The sequence below is a fragment of the Pogoniulus pusillus genome, chromosome 20 (genome assembly GCF_015220805.1).
Source record: "Pogoniulus pusillus isolate bPogPus1 chromosome 20, bPogPus1.pri, whole genome shotgun sequence".
NCBI classification, from domain to species: domain Eukaryota; kingdom Metazoa; phylum Chordata; class Aves; order Piciformes; family Lybiidae; genus Pogoniulus; species Pogoniulus pusillus.
In genome coordinates, this window is record NC_087283.1 from 20,440,186 (window position 1) to 20,456,568 (window position 16,383).

The window sequence follows — 16,383 nt, forward strand, 5'->3', positions numbered from 1 at the left end:
TCGGACGCAAAGGATGCCGGGAGTCACCGGGCACCGGCAGAGCCCTTCGGTGCATGGGGAGGAGTCATTGGCTGGGGCTGGCGAGACGCTCTAGCCTGCTGGCTGACCTCTCCTTGCTGCTCTCCGCGCTGAGCGCCGCTGGGCAGGCGCACGTCATCCTCCAGCCCGCCAGGGGGCGCCCGCGGCCGGCGGCGACGCTCTAGGCTAGGGTCGGCGTGAGGAGGAGGCGGAGGGGGCGGCCGCGGTGCGGGTGTGTGAGGCGAAGGCGGCGGCGTCGGTACCATGTCGGGCTCGGAGGAGGAGGAGGAGGAGTATTCCTCGTCCGAGGATGAGGACTATGTCCCCTCAGGTGAGCGGGGCCGGGGCGGGGCGGTGGTTCTGCCCGTCACGGCTATCCGGGTCGTGCCGGTGCCGGTTCCGGTGCTCATGGGCTGTGCTTGCAGGTGCGGAGTACAGCGAGGACGATGTGAGCGAGCTGGTGCAAGAGGAGCCGCTGGAGAGCCCGCGGCCGCCCCGCGGCAGGAGCGGTCCCCGCCGCCCCGGCAGCAGGTACGGGCTCGGCCGGAGCCGGCTGCGGTTCCGCACAGGCAGCGGCTGCCCGGTGGGGAGGAATCCGCCCCGGGGAGCCGCCGCCCCCGGTGCTCGTTGTGCTGCCTGTGGGGCTGAGAAAGGCGAAGGAAACGTCTTCCCTTGTTCTGGTGTAACGTCAGAGGCAGCCATCCTCAGGCTGGGAATACACCGGGCCTGAAAACCTGCCCCGGGACCTCGCTACCTTTCTTTTAATAAGCCTTTTACTAAGTGCAAAATACTCTTCCCTGGGAGAAAACCTGCGTATAGACCCAGTTTATTTAAGGTTGCTTCCTATCCAGTCCAACTTCTCCTCTTCTCCTCCTCCTTGTGGTATCCCAGAGCCTCTTCCATGCCTACGGATGCACGCAGGTGCCTGTCCGCTTCGGTGGGCTGCCTGCTGCCCTCTCCCTGGGCTTTCTGAACAGCATCATCACCTTTTTAAGGAGGGAAAACCTCTCAGGTTGCATATCCAGTGCTCAGTTACTTGAGGGGTGGTTGTGGCCAGGAGGAGGTTGCTCTCTTCTCTCAGGTGGCCAGCACCAGAACGAGAGGACACAGCCTCAGGCTGTGCCAGGGGAGATTTAGGCTGGAGGTGAGGAGAAAGTTCTTCCCTGAGAGAGTCATTGGACACTGGAATGGGCTGCCCGGGGAGGTGGTGGAGTCGCCGTCCCTGGAGCTGTTCAAGGCAGGACTGGACGTGGCACTTGGTGCCATGGTCTGGCCTTGAGCTCTGTGGTAAAGGGTTGGACTTGATGCTCTGTGAGGTCTCTTCCAACCTTGGGGATACTGTGATATCCTAGTGAGAATATGAGCTCCTGTGTTGTTTCAGCCATGCTCATGGCTCAGCTCTGGAACCATGCTGCAAATGCCTCAACGTGTGGGTTTTTTTCTGGCATCTGCTTTCAGAAAGAGGAAGAAAGGAGGCCTCTTGCTAGAGCCAGATGAGAAAGAGGAAGAAAAGGCCCAGCAGAACGAAGAGGAGAAGGGAGAGGAAGAGGAGGAAGTGGATAATGTAGAGCAGGTGGAAAGGAAAAGAGAAGAAGAGGAGAAAAAGAAAGAGGATGCTCTCTGGGCCCGTTTCCTTAGCGACGTGGGAGAGAAGCCCAAAGCAGGGGCTGCAACGCAGGCTAAGAAGGTAATGGGGGCCTGGGCCTTCGACCAGGGACTGTGGGAAGGGCTTGGAGCTTGAGACTACCCAGCACTGGTTCTAGCTGGTGCCAGATGTCACAGCTAGGAAGGAGCTTGGTTTACCTCCTCCCCCTTCTCCTTCGTAAGCCTGGAGCCTCACCCTGGGACAAGCTGCTGGTTTCCTTCTAACTGAGGAGGTCTGTGGTCTGGGGATACTGCTTATGGAGTTGCTTGTTGGCATCTCAGCATGTCCCACGGAGCCCTCTTGGCTTCTCTTGCTGGTTCTGGAATCAACTGGGGGCATAGGAGCAGCAAAGAGAGGTTCGTCCTGAGTTGTGCTTATGGGCACAGTTCTCCCCCAAGGTTTGTCCCTTTCCTGATCCTCAAAAGAGAAGCTGTGTGTGTGAATGGGGAAGCAGAGGGGCCTTGTGCTGCCATCTCTGTGCCTTTATCCTCATACAGTGTGGGGGTCTTGAAGGTGCTGCCTGTTGGGATAGACATCTGTAGTAAGAAGAAACCAGTGTGTGGTTTTGCCTTGCCAAGTCTTCCACAGTGAAGGTGGTAGAAGGGAAGAAGGTGCCCAGAATGACTCTCTGTTGCTCAAATGGTTTTTTGGGTCTTTTTCTCTTAGAGTGGTCAGCTAAAGAAAGGTGTTTTGTAATAAAAGTTTGGACACTTGGCTCAGTGAGGTCCTCCTCACTGTGTGAAGCTTCTTTCTACACCTGCTGGAAGGCTGCAGCACAAGTGTACTCCTGTCATTTTTGCTGGCAGCTTTCATCTGAGCCCTCCTGCTTCTCCCCCACCTCAGTTGTTTCTGGCTGAGGTGGTTAGAGGTGGAATCAGAGAGCAGGAGAGAGGAGGAGCTCTCTTCTGAGCAGCTCTGCCTTTGTGGGCTGACTGCTAAACCACCAGTGGTCTTTGAAAGTTGCTCCTTAGCCTAGACTCACTCATGGACAAGATGCAGTTCCTCTGTCCTCTTTTTGAACTTAAGTTGGACCACTTGAAGAACTCTGTGATGTGTGGTTGATGTAGAGCCTGAATTCAGGGGGTTGCTTTGATTATTTATAGGCTGAGAGGTGCCTTTTGTGTGTGTGCTGTTGAAAGGTGCAGCTGTGACTGAGTAACTTGAGGTGGTGCTGACAAATTGCTTCCTAAAGAGATTTCCCTCTCAAATTGAAGAGACATCCATTGGCAAGCAGCTGAATATCTTCAGGATTCTCTGGGAAGATCAGCCTTGTTTTAACTCCTGATGGGTTGTGATCTGTGTTCTAGAGTTAAACTAAACATTTCTCTGTGGTCCACCCTTGGCAGCTTTAGTTTGGGAGAGCAGAGCCTTCAGGCTTTCGATTGCTTTCTGAGCCACATCAGAGTATTCTTGTTCCTTCCTAAATTTAATTACTATTCCATTTCTCTTTTGGGGGAGCTGTTTTGTTCCTTGAGCTCCACTGCAAGCCTAGAGCCCAAGTGGGGAATTCCCCTCTAGTAGCAGAGGTGTTTGTTTCTTTCCCTGTCCACGGGTGACTCGCTGTGCCCAAACTAAGTTGCAGTGCCACCCAAGGTCTGCCTTCAGCCCCTGGGTGGAATAATTTGTCTTGGCTCAAGAGGTGCATTGCTTTACTTTCTCCTTCCTTTATTTTGCAGGCTGAAGAAGAGAAGAGTGGGAACAAGCTTCAGGAGAAACCAAAAGAGTCTGAGAAGCCAAAAGATGCAGGAAAAGTGACAATCACCAAAGTGTTTGATTTCGCTGGTGAGGAGGTCAGGTGAGTTGACAGCTGTGGCTCAGGGCAGCCTGGGAGCTGCAGGCAGGCTGCAGACATGCTGTGAAGCACTGAGTGTGTTCTCCTTTGGCCTTTACACTGTTTGCTTTTATCATGAGCACTTACAGACCTGAAGGAAGATGAGGCCAAGGATTTTCTGCCCAAGGGCTGCAGCGTATCATTCTGTGCAGCTCTGAGTCTCTGCTCAAGCTGTACATTCACTTGGGCTTCCCCATCTGGATAGTTGGTAGAGCTTCCTGGCGGCACTGTGTGAGGGCTGAGGCAAAGTGTAGCCCCACAGGGGTCGTGGTACTGCATTTTACTCCCTCAGTCTAGCCCCAAGCTCTGTGTTGGGGGCAGGATATTTGCTGGCACTTTCCCTGCTGATGTTCACAATCACACCGCAAAGAGCTGCAGACAGCAAAAAGGTGTTTTGCTGAGCAGCTGAGTGCTTCAGCCTCTGAAACAGCTGCCACCAAGGAGATGGGCTGGGTAAAATCATCCTTCAGGCCAAGTTTGGGTTGCAAGATGCCTCTCAGGATGGGCTGCAAAAGGCAGCAGTTGCTTCCTAAGAGCAGAACCGAGACCTGAGTGAACGCAGGTGAAATCCGACTGCGATGTCACCCTGTGGCTGTGGCCATGCTGTGCTTGCTTGCCTTTGGCTGTGCTTGCTTGCCTTTGGCTGTGCTTGCTTGCCTTTGGCTGTGCTTGCTTGCCTTTGGCTGTGCTTGCTTGCCTTTGGCTGTGCTTGCTTGCCTTTGGCTGTGCTTGCTTGCCTTTGGCTGTGCTTGCTTGCCTTTGGCTGTGCTTGCTTGCCTTTGGCTGTGCTTGCTTGCCTTTGGCTGTGCTTGCTTGCCTTTGGCTGTGCTTGCTTGCCTTTGGCTGTGCTTGCTTGCCTTTGGCTGTGCTTGCTTGCCTTTGGCTGTGCTTGCTTGCCTTTGGCTGTGCTTGCTTGCCTTTGGCTGTGCTTGCTTGCCTTTGGCTGTGCTTGCTTGCCTTTGGCTGTGCTTGCTTAGTTGTTATCCTGCTTTTGGCAGGTTTCTCCTCTGTTGTGTGACAGCAGAGGGCAGCAGCTCCCAGCAGTAACACCCAGGAGAAGGAAGCAGGGAGCTGAGGCTTCCGCCGACCTGGCTTTTCATGTCAGCGTTGCTGCTGCCTGAGTTGTTTGAACGTCTGAGGAGAGCTGTGAGCTGTAGCAGAGGCTTCCCCATTTCCCTGCACAATTCAGGCTGTAGGAATACCTTTTATTCACTGGGCAAGTGACAAAGAGCTATACTCTGCAAGAAAGGTGTTAGCAGGGATTCACATCATGCTTGACCAGTCTGATAGCCTTTCACAACAGCTTGAGTGGGTGGGTGGATGAAGGGAGGGCAGTGGGTGGTGTCTACCTTGACTTTAGTCTCTCACAGCATCCTCACAGCCAAGCTTAAGAAGAGGGAGCCTGGAGGAGACTGAGAAGGGATCTCATTAGTGCTTATAAATATCCAAAGAGCGAGTGTCAGGAGGATGGAGTCTGACTCCTCTCAGTGGTGTCCAGTGACAGGGCACAGGGAAGTGAACACTGGAAAGGAGGAGGTTTGGTGTAACCCTAAGGTAAAAATTCTTCACTTTAAAGGTGGCAGAGAGGTGGAACAGGCTGCCCAGAGAAGTCCCTAGAGGCATTTCAAACCCCATCTGGATGTGTTTGAGTGATTTACTCTAGGTGAGCCTGCTCTAGCACCAGAGGTCCTTTCCAACTCCTACCATTCTGCAATTGGTGATGTTCATTGAAGGCATCAAGGAAACTTTCTCTGCCCTTCTAAAAATGGCTTGTCTTAAGCAAACAGAACTTCTCCAGGGCTTCTAAGATGCTGAGCTTGTGCTTTTGACATCAATATTTTATGCTTATTTTTTAAAGGGCTATTGCAAATTAGGTAAAAGCTTCTTTTTCTGCTCCAGTTGCTGTTCTAGTGTCCTTTGTACAGCTCACTACTGGCTTTTCCCTGGGGAGCTGCAAAGTTGATGCAAGTTTCTGTAATGGTGAATCAAAATCTTTCATCAAAACTTTGAATCAAAGCAAGAATTAAGTGAATCTATAACAGCCTCAGGGAGAAACTTTGGAAGTGTGGGTCAGATGAGTAGACAGGGAGGTGGGCTAGGAACTGGCTGAAGGACAAAGCTCAGGGGGTTGTGATCATCAGGAAAGAGTCTAGCTGGAGGCCTGTGGCTTGTGGTGTTCCCCAGGGCTCAGAACTCGATGTAGTAGTCTTCAACATCTTCATCAGTCACCTGGATGAAGGGACAGAGAGGACTCTCAGGCAGTTTGCTGGGAGGAGTGGCTGTCACCCTGCTGGGCAGTGAGACCTGGCCAGGCTGGGTCCCTGAGCGGAGGGAACCTGCAGAGGGCAAGCGTGGGGTCCTGTAGATGTGGAGGAATAACCTTCTGCACCAGGACAGGTGAGAGTGACCTGTTGGGAAGCAGTTCTGTGGAGAAGGAGCTGGCAGTGTGGGTGGACAAGAAGTTGCTCATGAGCCAGCAGTGTGCCCTTGCGGCCAAGAACACCAATGGTCTGCTGGGGGGAGTGAAGAGTGTGGCCAGCAGGTGGAGGGAGGATTTCCTTCCCTGTACTCTCCCCTAGTGAGCTCACATCTGGAATCTTGGCTCCAGTTCTGGGCTCCCCAGTTCAAGAGAGACAGGGAACTACTGGAGAGAGTCCAGCAGTGGCTTCAAAGCTGCTGGGGGGCCTGGAGCAGCTCTGTGAGGAGCAAAGGCTGAGAGCCCTGGGGCTGAGAGCCTGCAGAAGAGCAGCCCCAGAGGGGATCTGAGCAATGCTCAGCAAGAGCTAAAGGGTTGGGGGGCAAGAGGATGGGGCCAGACTCTTGTCAGTGGTGCCCAGGGACAGGACAAAGGGTAACAAGCACAAACTGGAACCCAGAAGGTTCCATGTGACCAGAAGGAGAAACTTGTTTGGTGTGAGGGTGCTGGAGGCCTGGAGCAGGCTTCCCAGAGAGGTTGTGGAGCCTCCTTCTCTGGAGAGATTCCAACCCTAGCTGGACACTGGAATCCTGAGCAAGCTGCTGTGGGTGCCCTGCTTTAGCAGGTTGGACTGGATGCTCTGCAGAGGTTCCTGGGATTCTGTGTGTCTGTGAAAAGCTGCCCCTGAAGCTGTCACCTTGCAAAGCACCGAGGCTGATGAGGGTTTTTTCTGTTGCCATCACCAGTTTGCAGAGCCAGCAGCAAGCAGCAGCGATTCTGCAGCGAGGCCTGGAGGGCTGTTTGCTGTTGCTGCCAGACTTCCAACGTGCTACTTTCTTTAGCTTTTTGATAACAGAAGAATCCCTCAATGTTTTTTCTTTCTCTTTTTTTTTTCCCCATGCCCTTGATCTTTGTGATATTCAAAGCTGAAACCTTTGGTGTTGTTCGCTCCTTCGTGCGCCCCGAAACGCTGCGGGGAGGGTAGCAGGAGTTATCTCTGCTTACAGCTACTGCTGCTTTCCAGTAGTGAGGGCCAGGAGGTTGTTTTTCCTTTAGAAGAGCAAGAGGTTGTTCTTTTTTTTTTTTTTTCCTGCAGGACCTCAAGGTCTGCAAATGCTCTGAATACCAAACTCTGACTCCCTTGCTTGGGGAAGCAGCTGGCAAATTGTTGCTTCCAAAAGCCAACACGCGGTGGTTGTTTCAAGGCTGAAAGGGCTGATAGCAGAGTGTTGGCTCTGCTGCTCTCCTTTCAAAATGGTTTAGGGCTACTTTTGAGTAGCTGCTCTTTAGGAAGCCTGGGGAGAATTTAGATCAGTGTTTAAGCATTGGTAGATTCAGGGCACAGATTTCCACTGGAGCTCTACACAGCAGATCATTTAGCCCTGAGTTCGTGTTGCAGAGCAATTAGTTTTCCCCCTGGAAGGTGGTGGTGTAATCTTGTCTGGTGTGATTGGAGTAGAAGTCTCTTGATAGCAATCTGGAGTGGTGAAACAGCAAAAGACCCTCCTCTTTAAGCTGTCAGCTGCCTTGATTTGAGGTTGTTGCTGCACTTCATGTCCATTTTTGATTGGTCTGTGCTTGTTATCAGTTGCAAACAGAGAACTTTAGGTCCAGAGCATTGCAAACTACCAACTAAAGAATTTAAATGAAGTGTTTTTTTAGGAGAGACCTGGTTTAGTGTTCCTTTGTCAAACCAAAAGTGTTGGATCCTGGAATGTGAAACAATCTTTTAGCTGTTTTCTGTTTTCCAGTTGTGACTTTTTTTCCTGCTTTTCATTGTCCCCTGGTGTTAAAGAGACAAGGAGCAGCAGGTGACTGTCCCCAAGTGGTTGTAACTGTGTGGGCAGTGGGAGCAGTCTGCCAAGGCAGTTCAGCATCTAAATGGAAGCTCAAAGTGTTCCTCATTGACAGAGGAGATGGAAGCTGCTTTGAAGCCTCTGGTTTATGAACTTGCCTGGCACTCAGGATGTGTGGTTGCATGAACAGGGAATTGCATCCCTGCTGCAAAATGTGCTTGCTGTAGGATGAGGCTTGGTTCTCTGTTGCACTCCAAACTGCTTTGGCTCTGGGCTTTCCTTAAACTGTTCCTGTGCTCAGTGGTTTTTCTCTGCTTCTTCCACAGAAGGAGCTATGGGGACGTGGTAGGAGAGTTGGGGCTGTCCAGCATGGAGAAGAAAAGGCTCTAGGGAGACCTTAGAGATGCATTTCACTATCTGAAAGGGACCTACAGGCAGGCTGGGGAGGGACTGTTCAGAAGGGCCTGTGGGGATAGGACAAGAGCAATGGTTTGAAAGCTGGAGCAGGGCAGGGTTAGGCTGGCATCAGGAGGCAGTTGTGCATGGTGAGGGTGGGGAGAGACTGGCACAGGCTGCCCAGGGAGGAGCTTGAGGCCCCTTCTCTGAAGACCTTCAAGATCAGACTTGCTGTGTCCCTGGGCAGCCTGCTCTGGTTGGGGTTGTCCCTGCTGCTTGCAGGGGGTTTGGAGAAGATGCCTTTAGAGGGTCCCTTCCAACCCCATGCATTCTGTGACTCTGCCTCCATGCAGGACCACAGCAGAATGCAACTCCCATCCATGGGGCTGGTTCAGCCCAGTGTGTCCATCACAGTCTGTGTGAGGGAAGAGCAGAGGTGAGGCACTGAATCCTAGAAGGAGAAGGCTTTAGTTTGAAACAACTTCTCTGTACCTTCCTATGGCTTGTGGGAGGCAAAATGAAGCTGAGAGGAGTAATGGAGACTTTGAAAACTCACCCAACTGCAATCCTGTGTGACCTGCCCTAGGTGACCCTGCTTTGGCAGGAGGATTGGACTTGATGAACTCTGGAGGTCCCTTCCAACCCTCCCATTCTGTGAGTGGCAGTTCAACACCCTGCTTTGCCCACACATTGCAAATTGCAAGCAAAGGACTCAGAAGCAGAAGCTGTTTCTGTGCAGGTGGCATTTGTTTGTGTGACTTACATAGATCTTAGAGATCAGCCAGCTCCAGCTCCCCTGACAGGGGCAGGGACACCTCCCACCAGCCCACGTTGCTCAAGGCCTCATCCAGCCTGGCCCTTCAACACCTCCAGGGAGGGAGCAGCCACATCTTCCCTGGGCAACCTGTGCCAGTGTCTCCCTACCCTAACTGCCAAGAATGTCTTTCTCATCTCCATTCTCAATCTTCCCTCTCCCAGCTCAAAGCCAGTGCCCTTGTCCTGTCCCTACAATCCTTAACTCTCCTGTAGCTCCTTCAGGTACTAGAAGGCTGCTCTAAGATCTCCCTGGAGCCTTCTCCAGACTGAACAACCCCTGTCACTGTTCTGGGTTAGGGGAAATGATGGTTTGCACCTTAAAAGCTTTAAAGAAGTGCAGGAAGCCTCAGATTAGTAACCAGATAGCTGCATCCTGGGGTTTGTACTGGCTGAGGCTGCCACTTCACCTGCCACAGCTCAAGTGTGGGGTGAAAGAGAAGCTGATTTTCATTCACTGCTGTTTGCAAATGGTTGTCATCTAAGATAAACTCCTCATTACTCATTCTGTGCTGCTGCCTCCCAGCTGTTCATCCTGCCTTAAGGACTCAAGGAAGAAAAAAGACTCAGAGGTTATTCTTAAGTTGCATCTTAAGGACCTTATGTTGGATGAGTGGGTTTTGGTGGTGAAATTCATGACCTTTTGAGCAGCAAGAGCAAAGGGGAAGTGAGGTGGCTGAGGGCTTGTCAGGAGGCTAAGAAAAGCCCTTTCTGGGCCAGTAGTGGAGATCTTCTTTGTACAAGAATGCTGCTGCTGGTGGTAATTGTGCAGGCAGGGCTACAGACCACGGCCAGAGCTTCTCTTTGGTGTCCCACAGTGTCATCAAGATCACAGAATGGTAGGGCTTGGAAAGGACTTGTGGGGATCCTCAAGTCCATCCCCCTTGCCAAGGCAGATTCACCTGAAGAAGGTCACACAGGAACACATCCAGGTGGGTTTTGAATGTCTCCCTAAATGGAGACTCAAAATCTGGCCTGGTTGGGCGAGGTGGTGAGGTCTGAGGTGGTAGCTGGGCTGCTGGACTCTTCTTCACTTTGATGAGCTGCTGAGGAGAGCTATGCAGAGCTGGCTGAGGCCTGATTCAGTGTTCAGGGCAAGGTGAAGTGCTGACCTGTGCTTAGCAGAGCCAAGGTTGTAATCAGTTCTTTGCAGCTGCACACAGCTGCTGCCTGGGCATTTCTTGGTGCTGCTTTCCACTACTGAACTACTTGGCTTGCTTTTTCTTTTTAAACCTTGGCTCATTTTCAGGCTAAATTTGTTGTTTCTAACCCCATATCTACTGTCCTCTTCCAGAGCTTCAGCCCCTTGATCTCAGGCTTTTCCAGGAGAGAGCAGGTGGAACTTGCTGTAAGAGAAGCTGATCAGAGGTGTTGGAGTCTCCATCCCTGGAGGTGTTCAAGACTGGATGAGGCACTTAGTGCCATGGTCTAGTTGACTGGATAGGGCTGGGTGCTAGGTTGGACTGTGTGAGCTTGGAGGTCTCTTCCAACCTGCTTGATTCTATGACATCTGAGAACAACCTGAGCTTTCCAAGCCCTTGTTTAGCCTCTGATTTCCTTCTCAGTGACTGTGATGTCCTCTCTGCTCCTTACATGACAACTGAGACTGGCCAAACCTGGCAAAGAGTGGCTAAGCCAAGGAGTTTGGGATGCTACCACCTGGTTTGTTGCTTAACTGCAGGCAGGCAAGGTGGTTGTCTGAGTAAGAGCTGTTGCTTCCTCAGAAGCACTGGATAGAAGTGGGAAGAACTGTAGAATGGTAAGGGCTAGAGATGGAATCCAACCTTCCTGCCAAGGCAGAATCACCCAGGAACACATCCAGGTCCTTTCCAACCGGATGCAGTCTGTGTGTCTGTGAGACAATCCATCACAGCAGCCTGCTCTTGTCTGTGTTGCTTCAGGGAGTAGGCTCAGCTTCCTGGGGAGCAGCTTCTCCCACTTGATTTGAAGAGCAAGATTTGGAGAATCACAGAATGTCAGGGGCTGGAAGGGACCTCCAAAGCTCATCCAGTCCAACCTCTCTGCCAGAGCAGGGTCACCTATGCCAGTCCACAGAGGAACAGATCCAGGCAGGTTTTGAATGTCTCCAGAAGGACTCCACAGCCCCCCCTGGGCAGCCTGTTCCAGGGTTCTGTCACCCTCACAGGGGAAAAAATTCCTCCTGATGTTTCCATGGATCTTCCTATGGCTCAACTTCCACCCACTGCCCCTTGTGCTGGCACTGGACATCACCCAGCAGAGCCTGGCTCCAGCCTCTGGGCACTCAGCCTGCACAGCTTTATCAACATGAATGAGGTCACCTCTCTGTCTCCTCCTCACCAAGCTAAAGAGCCTCATCTCCCTCAGGCTCTCCTCCTAACAGAGCTGTTCCACTCCCTTCAGCATCTTTGTGGCTCTGTGCTGGCCTCTCTCAAGCAGTTCCATGTCCCTCTTGAACTGAGGAGCCCAGAACTGGACACAGTACTGCAGATGTGGCCTCAGCAGGGCAGAGTAGAGGGGCAGGAGAACCTCTCTCCACCTACTGGCCACACCCTCCATGCCCAGCACCACACTGAGCCACCCTTGCCTGTAGTTCTTGATGTGCTCATCCACTTCACTCAGCCCTACTGAGTAGCTGAGGGCCATGTTGTATGAGCTGGAAGTGACCTCAAAAGCTCATCCAGTCCAACCCACCTGCCAGAGCTGGGTCACCTATGCCACATCTCACAGGAACACATCCAGGCAGGTCTTGACTATCTCCAGAGAGTGAGACTCCACAACCCCCCTGGGCAGCCTGGTCTGGGGTTCTGACACCCTCACAGGGAAGAAATTCCTCCTCCTGTTGTCATGCAACTTCCTATGCCTCAACTCCCACCCACTGGCCCTTGTTCTGTCACTGAGCATCACCCAGCAGAGCCTGGCTGCAGCTTCTGGGCACTCAGCCTGCACAGCTTTATCAACATGAGACACTGAGTTGTTTTTCACAAAGGGACAGAACTGTTTTAGTTGGAGGTCAGAAGAGTGATGAGGACCTCTTAATTTTAGCTCTGTTTGCCTTACACCAGGTATAAAGTTAACTGTGTGAACACAGATGTGGGCTGCAGGTCCAGTGGTGTGAGGACTTCAGTTCTCTTCTGGAAGGTGCTGAGCTTAGAATCCTGGAGTGGTTTGGGTTGGAAGGGACCTTTTAAAGGTCATCCAGTCCAATCCATCCATGCTCAGCAGGGACACCTGCATCTAGGCAGGTTGCTGAGAGCCCCACACAACCTGCCCTGGACTGGTTTTAGAGATGGACAGGGGATCTTGGAGGCTGAAGCACCAGCATCTGGCTGTGGAAGGCACCCAGGACATGGCAGCTCCAGCACAGGAGTCCCCAGAAAGATTATTCAGTCAAAATAATTCCTCTTGGCTCAGGAGGGCTTAGTTTATTTTCACAACCCCCTGTAGACAAGTAGTGTTTGCTCCTCAAGTGATCATTCCAGAAGACTGGAGGACTACTTAATGAGGCTTGACACAGATGGGGAATATTGAATAAAGGATAATTAGCCTCCTTTTGCACCCCCTTTGGTATGGGATTTCCCCAGAGCTCACAGCACTGAGATCATGTGTAAAGTCTTTTAACTGTGTCAGGTCTAAACTGGGGCAGGTTTCCCAAGTGAGAACAAGGGGTGAAGAGCTGACATTTTCCAGAGCTTCCACTCTTGCTCTCTCTCCTTTTCTCAGCATGGGAGTCAGGGCAGATGGTAGCTTTGTGCCCCTGCAGCTGGGGGTCTTGACTTTCTGCTCAGCTCTGAGTCCCCTCACACCTACATAAATACCAGCATCTGCTTTCTCAGCCTGGAGAAGAGAAGGCTTGGAGGAGACCTTGGAGTGGCCTTCCAGTATCTGAAGGGGACTACAGGAAGGCTGGGGAGGAACTAGTGACAAGTTTTGGGAATGCCAGGACAAGGGGGAATGGGTTTAAAGTGGCAGAGGGGAGATTGAAACTGGATGTGAGGAAAGGGTTGTTTGCAGTGAGGGTGGTGAGACACTGGCACAGGTTGCCCAGGGAGGTTGTGGAGCACAGAAGCACCCAATGTGATCTTTGATGTGGAGCTTCTGTGCTCCACAACCTCCCTGGAGGTGATGAAGTCCAGGATGGACAAGGCCTTGAGCAACCTGTTCTAGTGGGAGGTGTCCCTGCCTATGGCAGGGGGTTGGAACTGGCTGATCCTTGAGGTCCCTTCCAACCTAAACCATTCTATGTAGAATCACAGAATCAGTCAGAGTTGGAAGGGACCACAAGGACCATCCAGTTCCAACCCTCCTGCCAAGGGCAGGGACACTCTACCCTACCCACAGCCTCAGCCAGCCTGACCTGAAACACCTCCAGTCATGGGGCCTCAACCCCCTCCCTGGGCAACCCATTCCAGCCTCTCACCACTCTCCTGCTCAATAACTTCCTCCTCCCCTCCAGCCTCACTCTCTCCACCTCCAGCTTTGCTCCATTCCCCCCACTCCTGCCACTCCCTTACAGCCTCAAAAGTCCCTCCCCAGCTTTTTTGGAGCCCCCTTCAGATGCTGCAAGGCCACCAGAAGGTCCCCTGGGAGCCTCCTCTGCTGCAGCCTGCACAGCCCCAACTCTTTCAGGCTGTGCTCACAGCAGAGCTGCTGCAGCCCTCTTGGGGCAGCTGTCTTGGTAAGGAGAATGCTGCTGTGGTGAGTGGGAATTGGGAGGTACTTTGGCATTTGGGATGCACAAGGGTTTGGATTAAAAGGCTTCTTGATGTGGCTCCCAGCTTCCCTGTTCTGCCTCTGGGAGGGCTGGACTCAATGTCTTTGGGTCCCTTCCAACCCCTGGCATCCTGTCATCTTGTGACCCTGCCTCTTAGTCTCCCTCTCCTTGTCCCCACGTGGTTCTGCTGATGTCCTTCCTTTAAGAGCTCACTGCTAAGCTCTTTCCTAACACACTGGGGCAAGTCCTGGGCTCTGGGTGTTGTGCTGTGCCAGGGAGGCAGGAGTGGGGTGTGATGTGATGGATCAAGACCCTCCTCTTCACACTGAGTGACTCTGCACCTGCTGTAAGCCCAGAAGGCAGGAGAAAAGCTGGTGCAGCACTGAACTAGAAGCATGGAACCTTGGTTCTGAGCCCCTTGTGCAGCTCAGCTGGAGCTGTGTGACTGTGGTGCTCATTTAAGCCCTGTGCTCCTCTTTTAGCTGCTTGAGGGGACTGCTGGGAGCAGATCAAGCATCTCCCTTAAATGAGGATGCTCCAGTTCACTGTGAAACGACCTCAAGGACAGCCCAAGACAGCATGTGGCTTGTCTCCAGCTGGTTTAGTGCTTAGCATACCTACCTGGGGCCTTTCCCATGCATGGAGGCTGCAGCAGTTCACCTGGCAAAGGTAAAGGGAAGGGTAAGAAGGTCTTCAGTGGAAGATGGAAGTGGTGTACCCACAGCTGGGCACCAATGCAGCAGGCTGGCTGGATATGGATGTCTTAAGTGCTTGGGTACCACTTTGAGCTTGGGCCAGAGGTGGAAGTCCTAAGGAGGACACCTGCAAGTGCTAGAGGCACTGAGTGATCCATTTTCTGGGCTGCCTTCCTTCTAATAACCTCATAATGTTAGAGACCTTCCTATTTCTCTTTCTCACTGGGTTGTCCTAGGTTGTGCAGAGGCTTGTTGGAGGCTGCAGCTCATGGTGATCCCTAGGGCAAGGGCTGGGTCCAGTGACCTGAATGAAGAGACCAGAGTGAGCCCTCAGGCAGTTTGCTGGTGATGCAGAGCTGGGAGGAGTGGCTGTCACCCTGCCAGCCTGTGCTGCTGTTCAGTGGGACCTGGCCAGGCTGGGCAGCTGAGCAGAGGGAACCTCAGGAAGCTCAACAAGGACAAGTGTGAGGTCCTGCACCTGGGCAGGAATAACCTCCTGCACCAGGACAGGTGAGAGTGACCTGCTGGGAAGCAGCTCTGTGGAGAAGGAGCTGGCAGTGCCCCCAGTTCCCTGTAAACCAGCAGTGTGCCCTTGTGGCCAAGAACACAAATGATCTCTGGGGGAGAATGAAGAAGAGTGTGGCCAGCAAGTCAAGTGAGGTTCTCCTCCCCCTCTGCTCTGCCACATCTAGAGTATTTGGGTCCACTGCTGGACCTCTGCAGGTCAGGAGAGACAGGGAATTATTGGAGAGAGTCTGGTAGAGGCTACAAAGCTGCTGAGGAGTCTGGAGCAGCTCTGTGAGGAGCAAAGGCTGAGAGCCCTGGGGCTGGTGAATCTGGAGAAGAACAGCCCCAGAGGGGATCTGAGCAATGCTCAGCAAGAGCTAAAGGACCTGTGGGGGGCAGAGGCTGGGGCCAGACTCTTGCCAGTGATGCCCAGGGACAGGACAGGGGATTTCTCCATCTGAACAGGAGAAGCTTGTTTGTTGTGAGGGTGCTGGAGGCCTGGAGCAGACTGGCCAGAGAGGCTGTGGAGTCTCCATCTCTGGAGATGCTTCCAACTCCAGGTGGGCATTGTGATGCTGGCCAAGCTGCTGTGCATGCCCTGCTTTAGCAGGGGGCCTGGACTGGGTGGTCTCCAGAGATCCCTTCCCTTGCTGGGATGTTGCAGTTGCACAGCACCTTGTGCCAGGAGCACTCTCTGTGCTACCAAGCACCATCACAGTCCAACATTTAATAACTGTCTTGTGTTTTGGGAGTCCCCTTTAACAGCACAGCAGAACAATGGAATCTTTAAGGGGAAATGATGAGAGAGTGGTTTTGTGTGTGAGTGACAGGGTCTGGCAGAGGGTGAGACAGTAGCCACTTGTTTTGTTACTGACACTGGTCTTATTTTCATGTTTGTTCCTGGATGACAATGTGTGACTAGCATCCCAGGCAACTTGTTGTTTATCAAGTCTTTAAAAGTGATGGATCTGCTAATTTTCTTCTCTAGTGGCTTGTGTGGTTTCTTCCAGCTGCATTTAATGGTTCCTATTTCTCCCTGTGAAGAACAAGATTGTTTTCACTGAGTCACAGAATGGTAGAGATTGAAAGGGACCTCCAGAGTTAATCTAGTCCAATCCCCCCCCCCCCTGCCAAAGCAGGATCACCCAGGGCAGGTCACACAGGAACACATCCAGATGGGCTTTGAGAGTGTCCAGAGAAGAAGACTCCACAACCTCTCTGGGCAGCCTGCTCCAGGCCTCCAGCATCCTCACACCAAAGCAGCCTCTGCCCTTCAGGTGGAACCTCCTAGGTTCCAGTTTGTGCATGTTGCCCCTTGGCCAAGAGTCTGATCCCATTCTCTTGCTCCCCACAATCACAGAATCATTTTGGTTGCAAAAGACCTTTAAGATCATCCAGACCAACCATTAGGTAGCTCTGCCTAGTCTGGTGCTGAGCCGTGGCCCTTAGCACCACTTCTCTGCATCTTCTAAACACCTCCAGGGATGGGGCTTCAACTACCTCCCTGGGGGTCATGCTCCAGTGTTTGAGAACCCTTCCAGTGAAGAAGTTTCCTCTAATGTCCAAACTAAAA

General features: G+C 52.5%; 1 protein-coding gene across 2 annotated transcripts in view; it reads left to right on the top strand.

Annotated features, from left to right (window-relative positions):
* The first annotated feature begins 82 nt into the window (after positions 1–82).
* CFDP1 (craniofacial development protein 1) overlaps positions 83–16,383 on the top strand; it is an 82,181-nt gene continuing 65,880 nt past the window's right edge. The window contains exons 1-4 of one of the 2 annotated variants that reach the window (XM_064160504.1): positions 83–349; positions 444–549; positions 1,477–1,705; positions 3,340–3,458. In XM_064160504.1, coding sequence (XP_064016574.1) covers positions 283–349; positions 444–549; positions 1,477–1,705; positions 3,340–3,458 — 521 coding nt within the window. In that variant the 5' untranslated portion in view covers positions 83–282. The remainder of the gene's footprint in view (positions 350–443; positions 550–1,476; positions 1,706–3,339; positions 3,459–16,383) is intronic. The other variant, XM_064160503.1, reaches the window with a different exon arrangement.